This window comes from Heterodontus francisci, chromosome 3 (assembly GCF_036365525.1).
Source record: "Heterodontus francisci isolate sHetFra1 chromosome 3, sHetFra1.hap1, whole genome shotgun sequence".
Taxonomy (NCBI): Eukaryota; Metazoa; Chordata; class Chondrichthyes; order Heterodontiformes; family Heterodontidae; genus Heterodontus; species Heterodontus francisci.
The window spans coordinates 205,755,911-205,775,945 of NC_090373.1; the positions used below are offsets into that span (position 1 = coordinate 205,755,911).

The following is a 20,035-nucleotide window of genomic DNA, read 5'->3' on the forward strand; positions in this document are numbered from 1 at the left end:
GGGGAGGAGGTGAGAGAGAGGGAGTGAGAACACACGGGGGAGGAGGTGAGAGAGAGGGAGTGAGAACACACGGGGGAGGAGGTGAGAGAGAGGGAGTGAGAACACACGGGGGAGGAGGTGAGAGAGAGGGAGTGAGAACACACGGGGGAGGAGGTGAGAGAGAGGGAGTGAGAACACACGGGGGAGGAGGTGAGAGAGAGGGAGTGAGAACACACGGGGGAGGAGGTGAGAGAGAGGGAGTGAGAACACACGGGGGAGGAGGTGAGAGAGAGGGAGTGAGAACACACGGGGGAGGCGGTGAGAGAGAGGGAGTGAGAACACACGGGGGAGGAGGAGAGAGAGAGGGAGTGAGTACACACGGGGGAGGAGGTGAGAGAGAGGGAGTGAGAACACACGGGGGAGGAGGTGAGAGAGAGGGAGTGAGAACACACGGGGGAGGAGGTGAGAGAGAGGGAGTGAGAACACACGGGGGAGGAGGTGAGAGAGAGGGAGTGAGAACACACGGGGGAGGCGGTGAGAGAGAGGGAGTGAGAACACACGGGGGAGGAGGTGAGAGAGAGGGAGTGAGAACACACGGGGGAGGAGGAGAGAGAGAGGGAGTGAGTACATACAGTGGGTAGAAGGTGAGAGAGAGGGAGTGAGTACACACGGGGGAGGAGGTGAGAGAGAGGGAGTGAGAACACACGGGGGAGGAGGTGAGAGAGAGGGAGTGAGAACACACGGGGGAGGAGGTGAGAGAGAGGGAGTGAGAACACACGGGGGAGGAGGTGAGAGAGAGGGAGTGAGAACACACGGGGGAGGAGGTGAGAGAGAGGGAGTGAGAACACACGGGGGAGGAGGTGAGAGAGAGGGAGTGAGAACACACGGGGGAGGAGGTGAGAGAGAGGGAGTGAGAACACACGGGGGAGGAGGTGAGAGAGAGGGAGTGAGAACACACGGGGGAGGAGGTGAGAGAGAGGGAGTGAGAACACACGGGGGAGGCGGTGAGAGAGAGGGAGTGAGAACACACGGGGGAGGAGGAGAGAGAGAGGGAGTGAGTACATACAGTGGGTAGAAGGTGAGAGAGAGGGAGTGAGTACACATGGGGGAGGTGGTGAGAGAGAGGGAGTGAGAACACACGGGGGAGGAGGTGAGAGAGAGGGAGTGAGTACACACTGGGGAGGTGGTGAGAGAGAGGGAGTGAGAACACATGGGGGAGGAGGTGAGAGAGGGAGTGAGAACACACGGGGGAGGTGGAGAGAGGGAGTGAGTACACACACTGGGGAGGAGGTGAGAGAAAGTGAGTGAGTACACACACTGGGGAGGTGGTGAGAGAGAGGGAGTGAGAACACACGGGGGAGGAGGTGAGAGAGGGAGTGAGTACACACTGGGGAGGTGAGAGAAAGGGAGTGAGTACACACAGGGGAGGTGGTGAGAGAGAGGGATTGAGTACACACAGGGGAGGAGGTGAGAGAGGGAGTGAGTACACACGGGGGAGGAGGTGAGAGGGAGTGAGTGCATACATGGGGGAGGTGAGAGAGGGAGTGAGCTCACACGGGGGGGGAAGAGCTGAGAGAGAGGGTTTGAGTGCACACATTGGGGAGGAGGCGAGAGGGATGGAGTGAGCTGAGAAGGGAAGGAGGTGGAGCAAATGAGCCCGTGTGTGGGCGAGCCGTCAGGAAGTGCAAACGAGCGAGTGCAGGCGAAATGGAAATAAAGAGAGAGAGAGAGACAGCTCTATTTGTGGGGGTCCTGAGACTACATTTTTTGAAGCCTTTGTCTGGACTATTACAATAATTGAATTTCCAAATTCAGCTGTCACTTTGCCACTAAATGCAGTCTAAATGCCAGGGCTTATACTCTCCTTATGGAATTAATGCAATGCAAGGGTTCACCTAAACCCGACTCTCAAAGGATAGGTCAGTTGCTCTGGAATGTGGCGTAAACATCAGAGGCAGCTTTGTGACAGAAATAAATCAGCAGCCAGCACAACAGAGCTCTCCAAATCAACAGTAATTGTGCAAAGCAAAGCAAAAATTAGATTTGAAGGAATGAGTAGTAGAAATTACTTAAATGTTTAAAACCGTGCCATTAAATATTTGACAGTACTCATTGACATGTTCAACTCTACCTATACTCCTCTAATTATTAACTTCAAACTTTAGTCACTTCCTAACTTGCAATCCTTTATGTTCCCCAGACAACTACCAAATTACTGCTGAATTTAGCCCCCTTTCTGTACTGAGCATTATCAGATTCTTCAGACTCAACATAATTCTGGACTTTACAACAGTGCCAGCTGCGAGCACTATTCACAGCATCATCTCTTGTCCGAGTTCTCTTCATATTGGATTCTTGCAGCACAGAAATCAGCTCATTATGCATGTGTCAGCTCTTCCTAACCAAGGTTTCAGTCTGGAGTCAGCAGACTCAGTCTGTCTACAAATGAATAGGACTAATGATGCTGGGAAATTCAAAAGTCTCCAAATTCTACCCATGAATGTGATTACAATGACAACATGAGAAGGTGGAAACAGTGTCCAGATCATGTACTGAACATGGGCTGGTAAAGCTAGTTCTCCCTGATTTGCTGATAATCATTGCAGGGATTCACTCTGCTTTGTGAATTCATTGTCTAACCTGTTGTGATTGGTGCTGCATTAGAAACACTCAGTGGAATGACCAACTACATTTTTACTGTCAGTCAAGTTTGCAATTTCACAGACATTTGCAAACCTATTATTTCTATAAAATCGCAAACATCTACAGGAATATTTCATAATGTATTAGAGGGAAAAACACACCGAAAGTATAAAAAAAAAATCGGATTAATAAAAACTTCAACCTTGACTCAGATGGGCGAGTACATCGGTGCAGTCCAAAGGATCAGGTCAATACACAAATAGCTTTCAAAGACACAGCAAACTGGCTGATAATCCTATCAAACACAGAAAAACAAACTACAATGAAATGATGCAACCACTGGCAGGGGAGCTGTGGGCGAGTGTTACCACTGGCAGGGGAGCTGTGGGCGAGTGTTACCACTGGCAGGGGAGCTGTGGGCGAGTGTTACCACTGGTAGGGGAGCCCTGGGCGAGTGTTACCACTGGCAGGGGAGCCGTGGGCGAGTGTTACCACTGGCAGGGGAGCCCTGGGCGAGTGTTACCACTGGCAGGGGAGCCCTGGGCGAGTGTTACCACTGGCAGGGGAGCCCTGGGCAAGTGTTACCACTGGCAGTGGAGCCCTGGGCGAATGTTACCACTGGCAGGGGAGTCCTGGGCGGGTGTTACCACTGGCAGGAGAGCCCAGGGTAGGTTACCACTGGCAGGGGATCCCTGAGCGATTGTTAGCACTGGCAGGGGAGCTCTGGGCGAGTGTTACCACTGGCAGGAGAGGCCAGGGTGGGTTACCACTGGCAGGGGAGCCCTGGGCGATTGTTAGCACTGGCAGGGGAGCCCTGGGCGGGTGTTACCATTAGCAGGGGAGGCCAGGGTGGGGGTTACCACTGGCAGGGGAGCACTGGGCAATTGTTAGCACTGGCAGGGGAGCCCTGGGCGGGTGTTACCATTAGCAGGGGAGGCCAGGGTGGGGGTTACCACTGGCAGGGGATCCTGGGGCAGGAGCTACCACTGGCAAGGGATCCTGGGGCAGGAGCTACCACTGGCAAGGGATCCCAGGCTGGGAGTTACCACTTGCAGAGGTTCCCGGGTCGGGAGTTACCACTGGTTGAGGACCCCGGGTCAGGAATTACCATTTGCAGAGGTTCCCGGGTCGGGAGTTACCACTGGTTGAGGACCCCGGGTCAGGAATTACCATTTGCAGAGGTTCCCGGGTCGGGAGTTACCACTGGTTGAGGACCCCAGGTCAGGAATTACCATTTGCAGGGGATCGCGGGCCGGGAGTTACCGCTTGCTGAGGATCCCGGGTCAGGAATTACCATTTGCAGGGGACCCCGGGTCGGGAGTTACCGCTTGCGGAGGATCCCGGGTCAGGAATGACCATTTGCAGGGGATCCCGGGTCGGGAGTTATCACTTGCAGGTAATCCTGGCAATGTGTTGCAATTTGTAGGCGATGTAGGCACTGTCATTATTTGGAGAAGTACTTGCATATAGCAAAGTTTAAAAAGCACTAGCTCCGAGTGAGTCAGTGCGGGGTTGGGTAGTATGCACTTACTTATAATGCTGTATGCCTAGATTCACTGATTGGGTTGCAGGTAGTATCTAATTTTAAAAAAAGTCACTGTTCCAACATTGACCCCGTTGTGCATGCTTGTGCAAACAGTATTAGACCACCAAAATATATGTAGCATTAATACTTCGATTTAATAAACTGAAATCAAATTCAGACTGTAGTACTGTCATGTAATAAGCCCATGGGAGAAGGCAGTAAAATAAATGTGATAAAAGCAAAATACTGCGGATGCTGGAAATCTGAAACAAAAACAAGAAATGCTGGAACCACTCAGCAGGTCTGGCAGCATCTGTGGAAAGAGAAGCAGAGTTAACGTTTCAGGTCAGTGACCCTTCTTCGGAATAAATGTGATACTCTCCCAAATATCCTGATCTGAAAATAAGGTATTAGGAAAGATAAAGCATCTGCACAGGACACTTTAACAGTTCATCATACTCAGTCCAAAACATGCAGCAAATTTCATCCAGTCTTCCATCACTGGGCGTTTCTTTCTCAAAATGACCAACCTGGATCGATGTTGGAGGAAAGTGAAAAGTGATGGTAGTTTCTATTGGCCTATAAATGCAAACAAATTTCAAACAAAGTCAACCTCTGGGATTGTGTTTCTGCTGCTTTATTAGCAATGGATTTGGGTGCTGGAGGTAGTGGAGGGCTCTGATTTGATGATTAGAATCAGATAAAACACAGGATAGGGACTGAAAATTTCAGATATATACTACTGATTGACAGAGCAGGGAGTTCACTTAACATTTTTGGAGTGAGTGTGCTGCAATAACACATTCTTCCATCTTCCCTCCTGAACACGGACCCAGTGTATACAAGGAAGACCAGGGAACTTTACGACTGCTGCTCTGTTCGAATCCAAGTTTGGCCAAACTCGAAAGGTTGACAGAGAGCCATCAACCTGGGCTGTGACTCTGGCAGCAAGAATTGGCAAAACTACGATTGTAAAAGATCCAATCACTCACATTATTCTCACAACATGCAAGGGAGATGAGAAACTTTGCATTGTAGTGACTGACAGACACCCTCAAACCAAACTAAAAACACAAAACATGCTGAGAAATTACCTGCCATCATTTGGCATGGCATGGATTCTGTTCAAAAATTCAGATTTCTTTCTGCAATGATTTAATTCATCACAAAATGGTTTTCTTAGAAAATACTGAAGTGTTGGCTTTGAACCTAGGTTCAGCTAAACATCACAAGCTGGTTAGTTTGTTTTGGCCCAGCTTTATGCAAGTTTCTCGGGTATACTTTGTGAATTTCCACACACTAAAGTTTTGAAAGGTTTTTTTTTTTGCTGTGACTGATAGTTTTGCATTGCAGCAGGTTTTCTGCAGAGCACATCAAACATTCAATGATCTAGTCAAGCAGGGTACCTTGTTCCTGTGCCCTTGTTAAACTGTCCTTTCGCAGTAAATGATGCACACCCATCCTTTTGGGGCTCTTCTGCTGTCGCCCGACTAAGGTGACTGATGGCTTGTCTCCAATCTCTTCCAGTTCATCCTGCAGGGTGGACTGACTTCCGTGAAGCAGTAGCTCCCTCTCTTCCACTGAGCTGCTCCCAGAGCCAGTATCTACATATTCTTTATGTTTGTGTAAGGGACTGAGCTGGCTGCTCAGCTGATTGGTGTGCAGCAGTTGTTCCTCTTCCTCCCGAGACAATTCACCTCCATAATCCAGCAGCAACTTTCCTTTCTGCATTTTGGAATCTGTGCTGTCTGTGTCTAAGCTGGAATCCTGACTTATCGTCCAGCTGCAGCTGTGGCCTGATTCCTCTCCATCCGAGTAAGGCAGTCGTCTCTCACCCAAGGCAATCTTGTCACCCAGACTATTCTGCAATTCTTGGACCATTTCACTGCTGAAAGATGTTCGATGGGCAATGATACTTTCAGAAGCAGGAGCTACTTTCTCAACAAACATTCTCTGCCAGTTTGCAAGAAGATCCTCTTCAGAACTTGTTGAGCTGGCAAATGCACTTGGCACTTGAGGTGGGCTATTGAAAGGGCTGGACTGGGCTGATCTAAACTCATCTCTGGGGCCTCTGGGTGTGCCTGAACTTGGAGACTGACACTGCCTGCTAGTTACCTGTCCTGACCTCCTTCCATCTGACAATGGACTGTTAGGTACAGTCCTCTGCCATTCAAATCCATCCTCCTCTCCCTGGACCAGACTGAGCGATATGGCTTGTCTGGTAGCATATGTACAGTTTGGTAAGGGACTATTCTTTGGTATTATAACCTTGTCATCAGAAGAGAATTCAATGACAGCTTTACGTCCAGGGAAAAGATTCAGAGCTGGAGTGGGATATGGGTTAAGTCTCTCAAAGGTAGGTGCTTCATCTGGTGTGCTGTCGCTGTTATTCTGCCTCTTACAGACACTGTCCTGAGGCTTTACTCCCTCAGCTGTCTCTTGCTCTCCCTCTTTTCCTGTATTCTTTATGTCATTAGTATTTCCGCTCATATCCACATGAACAAAGACGTCTTCTGCCATTGGCTGATTGCCACTACTGGACTTAGCAGAGTTTAGGATCAATGGCTCCGGTTTTTCCAAAACTCTGGCAATGACAGAAGTCGGTACGACATCAGTAGAAATGAGAGCTGAGGTTGGCTCCAGTCCTGACTGGACCTTTTCAGTGGATTCCAGATGCTTGTTTACCATCTCCTGGAGTACAAAGGGAAGCTGGAAATAAAGCAGAATCAACCCTGAATTTAGATCATTTCTATTTTCTCATTATTCCATGCCTTGTCTATTTACTTAATCAAATATGGGAAGTAGACCAGAAGAGCACAAACATCACTTTTGGGTTTTGAGGACAGATGTGTAGCCAAGATGTTAGTTTTGGGTTTTGAGGACAGATGTGCAGCCTAGATGTCAGTTTTGGGTTTTGAGGACAGATGTGCAGCCTAGATATCAGTTTTGGGTTTTGAGGACAGATGTGCAGCCTAGATGTCAGTTTTGGGTTTTGAGGACAGATGTGCAGCCTAGATATCAGTTTTGGGTTTTGAGGACAGATGTGCAGCCTAGATGTCAGTTTTGGGTTTTGAGGACAGATGTGCAGCCTAGATATCAGTTTTGGGTTTTGAGGACAGATGTGTAGCCTAGATGTTAGTTTTGGGTTTTGAGGACAAATGTGCAGCCTAGATGTCAGTTTTGGGTTTTGAGGACAGATGTGCAGCCTAGATATCAGTTTTGGGTTTTGAGGACAAATGTGCAGCCTAGATGTCAGTTTTGGGTTTTGAGGACAGATGTGCAGCCTAGATGTCAGTTTTGGGTTTTGAGGACAGATGTGCAGCCTAGATGTCAGTTTTGGGTTTTGAGGACAGATGTGCAGCCTAGATATCAGTTTTGGGTTTTGAGGACAGATGTGTAGCCTAGATGTTAGTTTTGGGTTTTGAGGACAAATGTGCAGCCTAGATGTCAGTTTTGGGTTTTGAGGACAGATGTGCAGCCTAGATGTCAGTTTTGGGTTTTGAGGACAGATGTGCAGCCTAGATGTCAGTTTTGGGTTTTGAGGACAGATGTGTCAGAGTCATAGAATTTTACAGCACAGAAACAGGCCCTTCAGCCCAACCCGCTGGCGCTGACCATCAAGCACCCGTCCTAACTAATCCCATTTTCCCGCACTTGGCCCGTAGCCTTGTATGCTATGGCGTTTCAAGTGCTCATCTAAATACTTCTTGAATGTCGTGCGTGTTCCTGCCTCTATCACCTCTTCAGGCAGTGTGTTCCAGATTCCAGTTATCCTCTGGGTGAAAAAATTCTTCCTCAAATCCCCTCTAAACCTCCTGCCCCTTACCTTAAATCTATGCCCCCTGGTCATTGATCCCTCCATTAAGAGAAAAAGTTTCTTCCTATCTATCCTACCAATGCCCCTCATAATTTTGTATACCTCAATCAGGTTCCCCCTCAGCCTTCTCCAGTCCAACGAAAACAACCCCAGCCTATCTAGTCTCTCTTCATAACTGAAATGCTCCAGCCCAGGCAACATCCTGGTGAATCTCCTCTGCACCCTCTCCAATGCACCATCTCCACTGCAATCACATCCTTCCTATAGTGTGGTTCCCAGAACTGTACACAGTACTCCAGATGTGGCCTAACTAGCGTTTTATACAGCTCCATCATAACCTCCTGGCTCTTGTACTCTATGCCTCGGCTAATAAAAGCAAGTATCCCGTATGCCTTCCTAACCACCTTATCTACCTGTGCTGGTGCCTTCAGTGATCTATGGACAAGCATCCCAAGGTCCCTCTGTACTTCCTAGGGTCCTACCATCCATTGTATGTTCCATTTCCTTGTAGACCTCCCAAAGTGCATCACCTCACACTTCTCAGTATTAAACTCCATTTGCCACTGCTCTGCCCATCTGACCAGCCCATCTATATTGTCCTGTAGTCTAAGGCTTTCCTCCTCACTACTTACGACACCACCTTTGGGGCCTGGATGTCACTTCTGAGTTTTATGGACAGATGTGGAGCCTGTATTTAAGGTTTGGTTTTGAGGACTGGTGTGGGGCCGGAATTTCACTTTTGGTTTTGAGGACAGATGTGATGCCTAGATTACACTTTTGGGTTTTGAGGAATGATGGGGGGTGGGGGGGGGGGGTGGATTTCACTATTGGGATTTGGGGACAGATAGGGTGGGGGGAGACCTGGATTTCACTACTGGGTTTTGAGGACAGATGTGAGGCCTGGATTTCACTATTGGGGTTTGAGGACAGATGTGGGGCCTTGATTTCACTGTTGGGTTCTGAAGAGAGATGTGAGGCCTGGATTTCACTATTGGGGTTTGAGGACAGATGTGGGGCCTTGATTTCACTGTTGGGTTCTGAAGAAAGATGTGAGGCCCGGATTTCACTATTGGGGTTTGAGGACAGATGTGGGGCCTTGATTTCACTGTTGGGTTCTGAAGAGAGATGTGGGGCCTGGATTTCACTATTGGGGTTTGGGGACAGATGTGGGGCCTTGATTTCACTGTTGGGTTCTGAAGAGAGATGAGAGGCCTGGATTTCACGATTGGTTTTTGAGGACAGATGTGGGGCCTAGATTTCCATATTGGGGTTTGGGGACAGATGTGGGGCCTGGATTTCCATATTGGGGTTTGGGGACAGATGTGGGGCCTTGATTTCACTGTTGGGTTCTGAAGAGAGATGTGAGGCCTGGATTTCACTATTGGGGTTTGAGGACAGATGTGGGGCCTGGATTTCACTGTTGAGTTCTGAAGAGATGTGAGGCCTGGATTTCACTATTGGGGTTTGAGGACAGATGTGGGGCCTTGATTTCACTGTTGGGTTCTGAAGAGAGATGTGGGGCCTGGATTTCACTATTGGGGTTTGGGGACAGATGTGGGGCCTTGATTTCACTGTTGGGTTCTGAAGAGAGATGAGAGGCCTGGATTTCACGATTGGTTTTTGAGGACAGATGTGGGGCCTAGATTTCCATATTGGGGTTTGGGGACAGATGTGGGGCCTGGATTTCCATATTGGGGTTTGGGGACAGATGTGGGGCGTGGATGTCAGTTTTGGATTTTGAGGACAGATGTGAGGTCTGGAATTTACTATAAGGTTTGGAGGACAGATGAGGAGTCTGGATTTCAGCATTGGGGTTTGGGGACAGATGTGGGGCCTGGAATTCAGTATTGGGTTTTGAGGACCAATGTGGGGCCTGGAATTCAGTATTGGGTTTTGAGGACTAATGTGGGGCCTGGAATTCAGTATTGGGTTTTGAGAACAGATGTGAGGCCTGGAATTCAGTATTGGGTTTTGAGGACCAATGTGGGGCCTGGAATTCAGTATTGGGTTTTGAGGACCAATGTGGGGCCTGGAATTCAGTTTTGGATTTTGAGGACAGATGTGGGGCCTGGAATTCAGTTTTGGATTTTGAGGACCAATGTGGGGCCTGGATGTCAGATTTGGATTATATTTATTTATTTATTTAGAGGTACAGCACTGAAACAGGCCCTTCGACCCACCGAGTCTGTGCCGACCATCAACCACCCATTTATACTAACCCTCCAGTAATCCCATAATCCCTATCACCTCCCTACACTAGGGGCAATTTACTACAGCCAATTTACCTATCACCTGCAAGTCTTTGGATGTGGGAGGAAACCGGAGCACCCGGCGAAAACCCACGCAGAGACAGGGAGAACTTGCAAACTCCACACAGGCAGTACCCAGAATCGAACCCGGGTCCCTGGAGCTGTGAGGCTGCGGTGCTAACCACTGCGCCACTGTGCCAGGACAGATGTGAGGCCTGGATTTCAGTATTGGGTTTTGAGGACAGATGTGGGGCCTGGATTTCACTATTGGGGTTTGCGGACAGATGTGGGGCCTGGATTTTACTATTGAGATAGAGGACAGATGTGGGGTCTGGATTTCAGTATTGGGGTTTGGGGACAGATGTGAGGCCTGGATTTCACTATTGGGGTATGAGGACAGATGCGGGACCTGGATGTCAGTTTTGGAGGCAGATGTGGGGCTTGATGTCAGTTTTGGAGACAGATGCAGGACCTGGATGTCAGTTTTGGAGACAGATGCAGGACCTGGATGTCAGTTTTGGAGACAGATGCAGGACCTGGATGTCAGTTTTGGAGACAGATGCAGGACCTGGATGTCAGTTTTGGGGGCAGATGTGGGGCTTGATGTCAGTTTTGGAGACAGATGCGGGGCCTGGATGTCAGTTTTGGAGACAGATGTGGGGCCTGGATTACACTATTGAGATTGAGGACAGATGTGAGGCCTGGATTTCACTTTTGGGGTATGAGGACAGATGTGGGACCTGGATGTCAGTTTTGGAGACAGATGTGGGGCCTGGATTACACTATTGAGATTGAGGACAGATGTGAGGCCTGGATTTCAGCTTTGGGTTTTGAGGACATTTGTGGGGCCTGGATTTCACTTTTGGGTTTTGAGGACAGATGTGGGGCCTTGATTTCACTGTTGGGTTCTGAAGACAGATGTGAGGTCTGGATTTCAATATTGGGTTTTGAGGCAAGATGTGGGACCTGGATTTCATTATTGGGGTTTGGGGACAGATGTGGTGCTTGGATGTCAGTTTTGGATTTTAATTTAATTTTAATTTAGAGATACAGCACTGAAACAGGCCCTTCGGCCCACCGAGTCTGTGCCGACCATCAACCACCCATTTATACTAATCCTACACTAATCCCATATTCCTACCACATCCCCACCTGTCCCTATATTTCCCTACCACCAACCTATACTAGGGGCAATTTACAATGGCCAATTAACCTATCAACCTGCAAGTCTTTGGCTGTGGGAGGAAACCGGAGCACCCGGCGGAAACCCACGCGGTCACAGGGAGAACTTGCAAACTCCACACAGGCAGTACCCAGAATTGAACCCGGGTCGCTGGAGCTGTGAGGCTGCGGTGCTAACCACTGCTGAGGACAGATTTGCAGCCTGGATGTCAGTTTTGGATTTTGAGGACAGATGTGAGGTCTGGACTTCACTATATGGTTTTGAGGAGAGATGTGGGGCCTGGATTTCAGTATTGGGGTTTGGGGACAGATGTGGTGCTTGGATGTCAGTTTTGGATTTTGAAGACAAATGTGAGGTCTGGAATTCACTAAGGTTTTGAGGACAGATGAGGAGTCTGGATTTCAGCACTTGTGTTTGGGGACAGACGTGGGGCCTGGATTTCATTATTAGGATTGAGGACAGATTTGGGGCCTGGATTTCACTGTTGGGTTTTGAGGACCGATGTGGGGCCTGGATGTCAGTATTGGATTTTGGGGACTGATGTGGGGCCTGGATGTCAGTTTTCAGTTTTGAGGACAGATGTGGGGACTGCTGGGGTTTGCAGACAGATGTGGGGCCTGCATTTCACTATTGGGATTGAGGACAGATGTGGGGCCTGGATTCAGTATTGGGTAGATGAGGACAGATGTGGGGCCTGGTTTTCACTATTGGGATATGAGGACAGATATGGGACCTGGATGTCAGTTTTGGATATTGAGGATAGATGTGGGGCCTTGATTTCACTATTGGGGTATGCAGACAGATGTGGGGCCTGGATTTTAGTTTTGGGTTTTGAGGAAAGATGTCCGGTCTGCAATTCACTATTGCTTTTTGAGGACAGATGTGAGGTCTGGATTGCACTATTCGGTTTTGAGGATAGATGAGGGGTCTGGATTTGAGCATTGGGGTTTGGGAACAGATGTGGGGCCTGGATTTCACAATGAGGATTGAGGACAGATGTGGGGCCTGGATTCAGTATTGGTATTTGAGGACAGATGCAGGGCCTGGATGTCAGTTTTGGGTTGTTGAGGACAGATGTGGGAACTGGATGTCAGTTTTGGGTTTTGAGGACTGATTTGGGGCCTGGATTTCAGTATTGGGGTTTGGGGACAGATGTGGGGCCTGGATTTCACGTTTGGGTTTTGAGGACAGATGTGGGAACTGGATGTCAGTTTTAGTTTTTGAATACAGATGTGGGCCTGGATTTCACTACTGGTTTTTGTGGACAGATGTGGGAACTGGATGTCAGTTTTGGATTTTGAGGACAGATGTGAGGTCTGGATTTCACTATTGGGTTTTGGGGACAGATGTGGGGCCTGGATTTCACTAATAGGATTAAGGACAGATGTGGGGCCTGGATTCAGTATTGTGTTGTTGAGGACAGATGAGAGGTCTGGATTTCACTATTGGGTTTTGAGGACAGATGTGGGGCCCAGATTTCACTATTAGGATTGAGGACAGATGTGGGGCCTGGATTTCAGTATTGGGTTTTGAGAACGGATTGGGGGGGGGGGTGGGTGGGGTGGGGTGAGGTGAGGCCTGCATTTAACTACTGGGTTTTGAGGACCAATGTGAGGGCTAGATGTTAGTTTTGGGTGTTGAGGACAGATGTGCGACCTGGATGTCAGTTTTGGAGACAACTGTGGGGCCTGGATGTCAGTTTTGGATTTTCAGGACAGATGTGAGGCCTGGATTTCACTATTGGGTTTTGAGGACAGATGTGACACCTGGATTTCACTTTTGGGTTTTGTGGACAGATGTGAGGCCTGGATTTCACTTTTGGGTTTTGAGGACAGATGTGAGGCCTGGGTACCAGTTTTGGCTTCTGAGGACAGATGTGGGTCCCGGATTTCAGTATTGGGTTATGGGGACTGATGTGGGGCCTGGTGTTCGCTTTTGTGTTTTGCCGTCAGATATGGGGGTCTGGATTTCACCATTGGGTTTTGTGGACAGATGTGGGGCCTGGATTTCACGTTTGTGTTTTGAGGACAGATGTGGGGCCTGGATTTCAGGATTGGAATCTGAGGACAGATATGGGGCTTGGATTTCAGTATTCTGCTTTGGGGACTGATGTGGGGCTTGGATTTCAGGATTGGAATCTGAGGACAGATATGGGGCTTGGATTTCAGTATTCTGCTTTGGGGACTGATGTGGGGCTTGGATTTCTCTGTTGAGTTTTTGAGGAAAGATGTGGGGTCTGGATTTCACTTTTGGCTTTTGAAGAGAGATGTGGGGCCTGGATTTCACTTTTGGCTTTTGAAGAGAGATGTGGGGCCTGGATTTCACTTTTGGTTTTTGTGGACAGATGTGAGGCCTGGATTTCAGTATTGGGTTTTGAGGACGGATATGGGGCCTGGCTGCCAGTTTTGCGTTTTGTGGACAGATGTGAGGCCTGGATTTCACTTTTGGGTTTTGAGGAAAGATGTGGAGCCTGGATGTCGGTTTTGGATTTTGAGGACAGACGTTGGGCCTGGATTTCAGTTTTGGGTACTGATGTGGGGCCTAGATTTCAGTATTGGGTTTTGGGTACTGTTGTGGGGCCTAGATTTCAGTATTGGGTTTTGAGGTCAGATGTGGGTCCTGGATTTCACTATTAGGATTGAGGACAGATGTGGGGCATGGATTTCACTATTGGTTTTTGAGGACAGATGTGGGGCCTGGATTTCCGCATTGGGGTTTGGGGACAGATGCAGGGCTTGGATGTCAGTTTTGGTTATTGAATACAAATGTGGGCCTGGATTTCACTACTGGGTTTGGGGTACTGAGGTGGGGCCTGGATGTCAGGAATGGAATCTGAGGACAGATGTCGGCCCTGGATTTCACTTTTGGGTTTTGAGATTTTATTTTTATTCATTCATGGGATGTGGGCGTCACTGGCCAGGCCAGCATTTATTACCCATCCCTAATTGCCCTTGAGAAGGTGGTGGTGAGCTGCCTTCTTGAACCGCTGCAGTCCATTTGAGGTAGGTATACCCACAGTGCTGTTAGGAAGGGAGTGCCAGGATTTTGACCCAGCGACAGTGAAGGAACGGTGATATAGTTCCAAATCAGGATGGTGTGTGACTTGGAGGGGAACTTGCAGGTGGTGGTGTTCCCATGCATTTGCTGCCCTTGTCCTTCTAGTTGATAGAGGTTGCTGGTTTGGATGGTGCTGTCTAAGGAGCCATGGTGCATTCCAGCGGTGCATCTTGTAGATGGTACACACTGCTGCCACTGTGCGTTGGTGGTGGAGGGAGTGAATGTTTGTAGATAGGGTGCCAATCAAGTGGGCTGTTTTGTCCTGGATGGTGTTGAGCTTCTTGAGTGTTGTTGGAGCTGCACCCATCCAGGAAAGTGGAGAGTATTCCATCACACGCCTGACTTGTGCCTTGTAGATGGTGGACAAGCTTTGTGGGAGTCAGGAGATGAGTTACTCGCCTCAGGATTCCTAGCCTCTGACCTGCTCTTGTAGCCATGGTATTTATATGGATACTCCAGTTCAGTGGGACCTGGATTTAACTTTTGGGTTTTGTGGACAGATGTGGGGCCTGGATTTCGACTATTAGGATTAAGGACAGATGTGCGGCCTGGATGTCAGCTTTGGATTTTGAGGACAGATGAGGGTTCTAGATTTGAGCATTGGGCTTTAGGGACAGATGTGGGGCCTGAATTTCACTATTAGGATTGAGGACAGATGTGGGACCTGGATTTCAGTATTAGGATTGAGGACAGATGTGGGGCCTGGATTTCACTATTATGATTGAGGACAGATGTGGGGCATGGATTTCACTATTATGATTGAGGACAGATGTGGGGCATGGATTTCACTATTAGGATTGAGGACAGATGTGGGGCATGGATTTCACTATTATGATTGAGGACAGATGTGGGGCCTGGATTTCACTATTAGGATTGAGGACAGATGTGGGGCCTGGATTTCACTATTAGGATTGAGGACAGATGTGGGACCTGGATTTCACTATTAGGATTGAGGACAGATGTGGGACCTGGATTTCACTATTAGGATTGAGGACAGATGTGGGACCTGGATTTCAGTATTAGGATTGAGGACAGATGTGGGGCCTGGATTTCACTATTAGGATTGAGGACAGATGTGGGGCATGGATTTCACTATTATGATTGAGGACAGATGTGGGGCATGGATTTCACTATTAGGATTGAGGACAGATGTGGGGCATGGATTTCACTATTATGATTGAGGACAGATGTGGGGCCTGGATTTCACTATTAGGATTGAGGACAGATGTGGGGCATGGATTTCAGTATTAGGATTGAGGACAGATGTGGGGCATGGATTTCACTATTAGGATTGAGGACAGATGTGGGGCCTGGATTTCACTATTATGATTGAGGACAGATGTGGGGCCTGGATTTCACTATTATGATTGAGGACAGATGTGGGGCATGGATTTCAGTATTAGGATTGAGGACAGATGTGGGGCATGGATTTCAGCATTGGGTTTTGAGAACGGATGGGGGGGGGGGGGGGGGGGGTGTGAGGCCTGCATTTAACTACTGGGTTTTGAGAACCGATACGGGGCCTGGATGTCAGTTTTGGAGACAGCTGTGGGGCCTGGATGTCAGTTTTGGATTTTCAGGACAGATGTGGGGTCTGGATTTCAGTATTGGGGTTTGAGGATAGATGTGGGGCCTGGATCTCACTTTTTCGTTTTGAGGACAGATGTGAGGCCTGGATTTCACTTTTGGGTTTTGAAGACAGACTTGGGGCCTGGATTTCAGTATTGGGATTTGAGGACAGATGTGGGGTCTGGATTTCAAATTTGGGTTGCTGAGGACAGATTTGAGGCCTGGATTTCAGTATTGGGTTCTGAGGACATTTATGGGGGTCTGGATTTCAGTATTGGGTTTTGGGGACGAAGTGAGACCTGGATTAAAAACAAGAAATGCTGGAACCACTCAGCAGGTCTGGCAGCATCTGTGGAAAGAGAAGCAGAGTTAACGATTCGGGTCAGTGGTTTTGGGGACTGAAGTGAGGCCTGGATGTCTGTTTCAGATTTTGAGGATAGATGCGGGGCCTGGATTTCAGTATTGGGTTTTACATTAGAATTAGAACATTACAGCGCAGTACAGGCCCTTCGGCCCTCGATGTTGCGCCGACCTGTGAAACCATCTGACCTACACTATTCCATTTTCATCCATATGTCTATCCAATGACCACTTAAATGCCCTCAAAGTTGGCAAGTCTACTACTGTTGCAGGCAGGGCGTTCCACGCCCCTACTACTCTGAGTAAAGAAACTACCTCTGACATCTGTCCTATATCTATCACCCCTCAACTTAAAGCTATGTCCCCTCGTGTTTGCCATCACCATCCGAGGAAAAAGACTCTCACTATCCACCCTATCTAACCCTCTGATTATCTTATATGTCTCTATTAAGTCACCTCTCCTCCTCCTTCTCTCCAACGAAAACAACCTCAAGTCCCTCAGCCTTTCCTCGTAAGACCTTCCCTCCATACCAGGCAACATCCTAGTAAATCTCCTCTGCACCCTTTCCAAAGCTTCCACATCCTTCCTATAATGCGGTGACCAGAACTGCACGCAATACTCTAGGTGCGGTCTCACCAGAGTTTTGTACAGCTGCAGCATGACCTCGTGGCTCCGAAACTCGATCCCCCTACTAATAAAAGCTAACACACCATATGCCTTCTTAACAGCCCTATTAACCTGGGTAGCAACTTTCAGGGATTTATGTACCTGGACACCAAGATCTCTCTGCTCATCTACACTACCAAGAATCTTCCCATTAGCCCAGTACTCTGCATTCCTGTTACTCCTTCCAAAGTGAATCACCTCACACTTTTCCGCATTAAACTCCATTTGCCATCTCTCAGCCCAGCTCTGCAGCCTACAACATCCTTCGGCACTATCCACAACTCCACCGAATTTAGTGTCACCCACCCTTCTACACCCTCATCCAGGTCATTTATAAAAATGACAAACAGCAGTGGCCCCAAAACATATCTTTGCGGTACAGCACTAGTAACTAAACTCCAGGATGAACATTTGCCATCAACCACCACCCTCTGTCTTCTTTCAGCTAGCCAATTTCTGATCCAAAGCTCTAAATCACCTTCAACTCCATACTTCCGTATTTTCTGCAATAGCCTACCGTGGGGAACCTTATCAAACGCCTTACTGAAATCCATATGCACCACATCCACTGCTTTACCCTCATCCACCTGTTTGGTCACCTTCTCGAAAAACTCAATAAGGTTTGTGAGGCACGACCTACCCTTCACAAAACCGTGCTGACTATCGCTAATGAACTTATTCTTTTCAAGATGATTATAAATCCTATCTCTTATAATCCTATCTCAGTTTTGGGGACTGAAGTGAGGCCTGGATGTCTGTTTTGGATTTTGCGGATAGTTGTGGGGCCTGGATTTCAGTATTGGGGTCTGGGGACTGATGTGGGGCCTGGATTTCACTTTTGGATTTTGAGGACAGACGTGGGGCCCTGGATTTCACTTTTGGGTTTTGTGGACCGATGTGGGGCCTGGATTTCACGTTTGGGTTTTGAGGAGAGATATGGGGCCTAGATTTCATGTTTGGGTTTTGAGGACAGCAGAGGGGTCTGGATTTCACGATTAGGATTAAGGACAGATGTGGGGCCTGGATTCAGTATTGGAATTTGAGGACAGATGTGGGGTCTGGATTTCAAATTTGGGTTGCTGAGGACAGATTTGAGGCCTGGATTTCAGTATTGGGTTTTGAGGACATTTGTGGGGGTCTGGATTTCAAATTTGGGTTGATGAGGACAGATTTGAGGCCTGGATTTCATTATTCGGTTTTGAGGACATTTGTGGGGGTCTGGATTTCAAATTTGGGTTGTTGAGGACAGATGTGGGTCTGGATTTCAAATTTGGGTTGTTGAGGACAGATGTGAGGCCTGGATTTCACTTTTGGGTTTTGAGGACAGATGTGGGGGTCTGGATTTCAAATCTGGGTTGTTGAGGACCGATGTGGGGCCTGGATTTCACTTTTGGGTTCTGAGGACAGATGTGGGGTGACGATTTCACTATTGGGTATTGAGGAGAGATGTGGGGCCTGGATTTCAATTTTGGGTTTTGAGGACTGATTTGGGGCCTGGATTTCAGTATTGGGGTTTGGGGACAGATGTGAGGCCTGGTATTCACTATTGGGTTTGGGGACAGATGTGGGGCCTGGATGTCAGTTTTGGGTTTTGAGTGCAGATCTGAGGTCTGGATTTCAGTATTGGGTTTTGAGGACAGATGTGGAGTCTGGATTTCACGTTTGGGTTTTGAGGACAGATGTGGGACCTGGATGTCAGTTTTGGATTTTGAGGACAGATGTGGGGCCTGGATTTCAGTATTGGGTTTTGGGGACTGATGTGGGGCCTGGTGTTCGCTTTTGTGGACAGATGTGGGAACTGGATGTCAGTTTTCGTTTTTGAACACAGATGTGGGCCTGGATTTCACTACTGGGTTTGGGTAGTGATGTGTGGCCTGGATATCAGGATTGGAATCAGAGGACAGAATTGGGGCCAGGATTTCAGTATTCTGCTTTGTGGAGAGATATGGGGCCTGGATTTCAGTATTGGGTTTTGGGGACTGATGTGGGGCCTAGAGTTCGCATTTGTGTTTTGTGGACAGATGTGGGGCCTGGATTTCAATATTGGGTTTTGAGGACAGATGTGGGGCCTGGATTTCAGCATTGGGTTTTGAGGACAGATGTGGGTGCCTAGATTTCACTTTTGGGTTTTGTGGGCAGATGTGGGGCCTGGATTTCAGTATTGGGTTTTGGGGACTGATGTGGGGCCTGGTGTTCGCTTTTGTGGACAGATGTGGGTCCTGGATTTCACGTTTGGGTTTTCTGGACAGATGTGGGGCCTGGATTTCAGTATTGGGCTTTGGAGACTGATGTGGGGCCTGGTGTTCGCTTTTGTGGACAGATGTGGGATCTGGATGTCAGTTTTCGTTTGTGAACACAGATGTGGGCCTGGATTTCACTACTGGGTTTGGGTACTGATGTGTGGCCTGGATATCAGGATTGGAATTAGAGGACAGAATTGGGGCCTGGATTTCAGTATTCTGCTTTGTGGAGAGATATGGGGCCTGGATTTCTCTGTTGAGTTTTTGAGGACAGATGTGGGGCCTGGATTTCAGTATTGGGTTTTGGGGACTGATGTGGGGCCTAGAGTTTGCATTTGTGTTTTGTGGACAGATGTGGGATCTGGATTTCACTTTTGGGTTTTGAGGACAGATGTGAGGCCTGGATTTCACTTTTGGGTTTGAGGACAGATGTGGGGCCTGGATTTCACTACTGGGTTTTGAGGACAGATGTGAGGCCTGGTGTTCAGTATTGGGTTTTGGGGACTGAAGTGTGGCCTGGATGTCAGTTTTGGATTTTGAGGACAGATGTGGGGCCTGGATTTCACTTTTGGGTTTTGGGGACATATGTGGGGCCTGGACTTCTCTGTTTTTTTTAAATCATTCATGGGATATGGGCGTCACTGGCCAGGCCAGCATTTATTACCCATCCCTAATTGCCCTTGAGAAGGTACTGGTTGAACCTTCTTGAACCGCTGCAGTCCATTTGGGGTAGGTATACCCACAGT

General features: G+C 48.4%; 1 protein-coding gene across 6 annotated transcripts in view; it reads right to left on the minus strand.

Annotated features, from left to right (window-relative positions):
• Nucleotides 1-865: 865 nt before the first annotated feature.
• Nucleotides 866-20,035, minus strand: part of tjap1 (tight junction associated protein 1 (peripheral)) — a 593,272-nt gene continuing 574,102 nt past the window's right edge. For 4 of the 6 annotated variants that reach the window (XM_068028169.1, XM_068028167.1, XM_068028177.1 and 1 more), the window contains exon 9: nucleotides 871-6,856. In XM_068028169.1, the coding sequence (XP_067884270.1) occupies nucleotides 5,537-6,856 (1,320 nt within the window). In that variant the 3' untranslated portion in view covers nucleotides 871-5,536. Of the gene's footprint in view, nucleotides 6,857-20,035 lie in introns of all 6 variants that reach the window. The other 2 variants (XM_068028184.1, XM_068028188.1) reach the window with 2 other exon arrangements.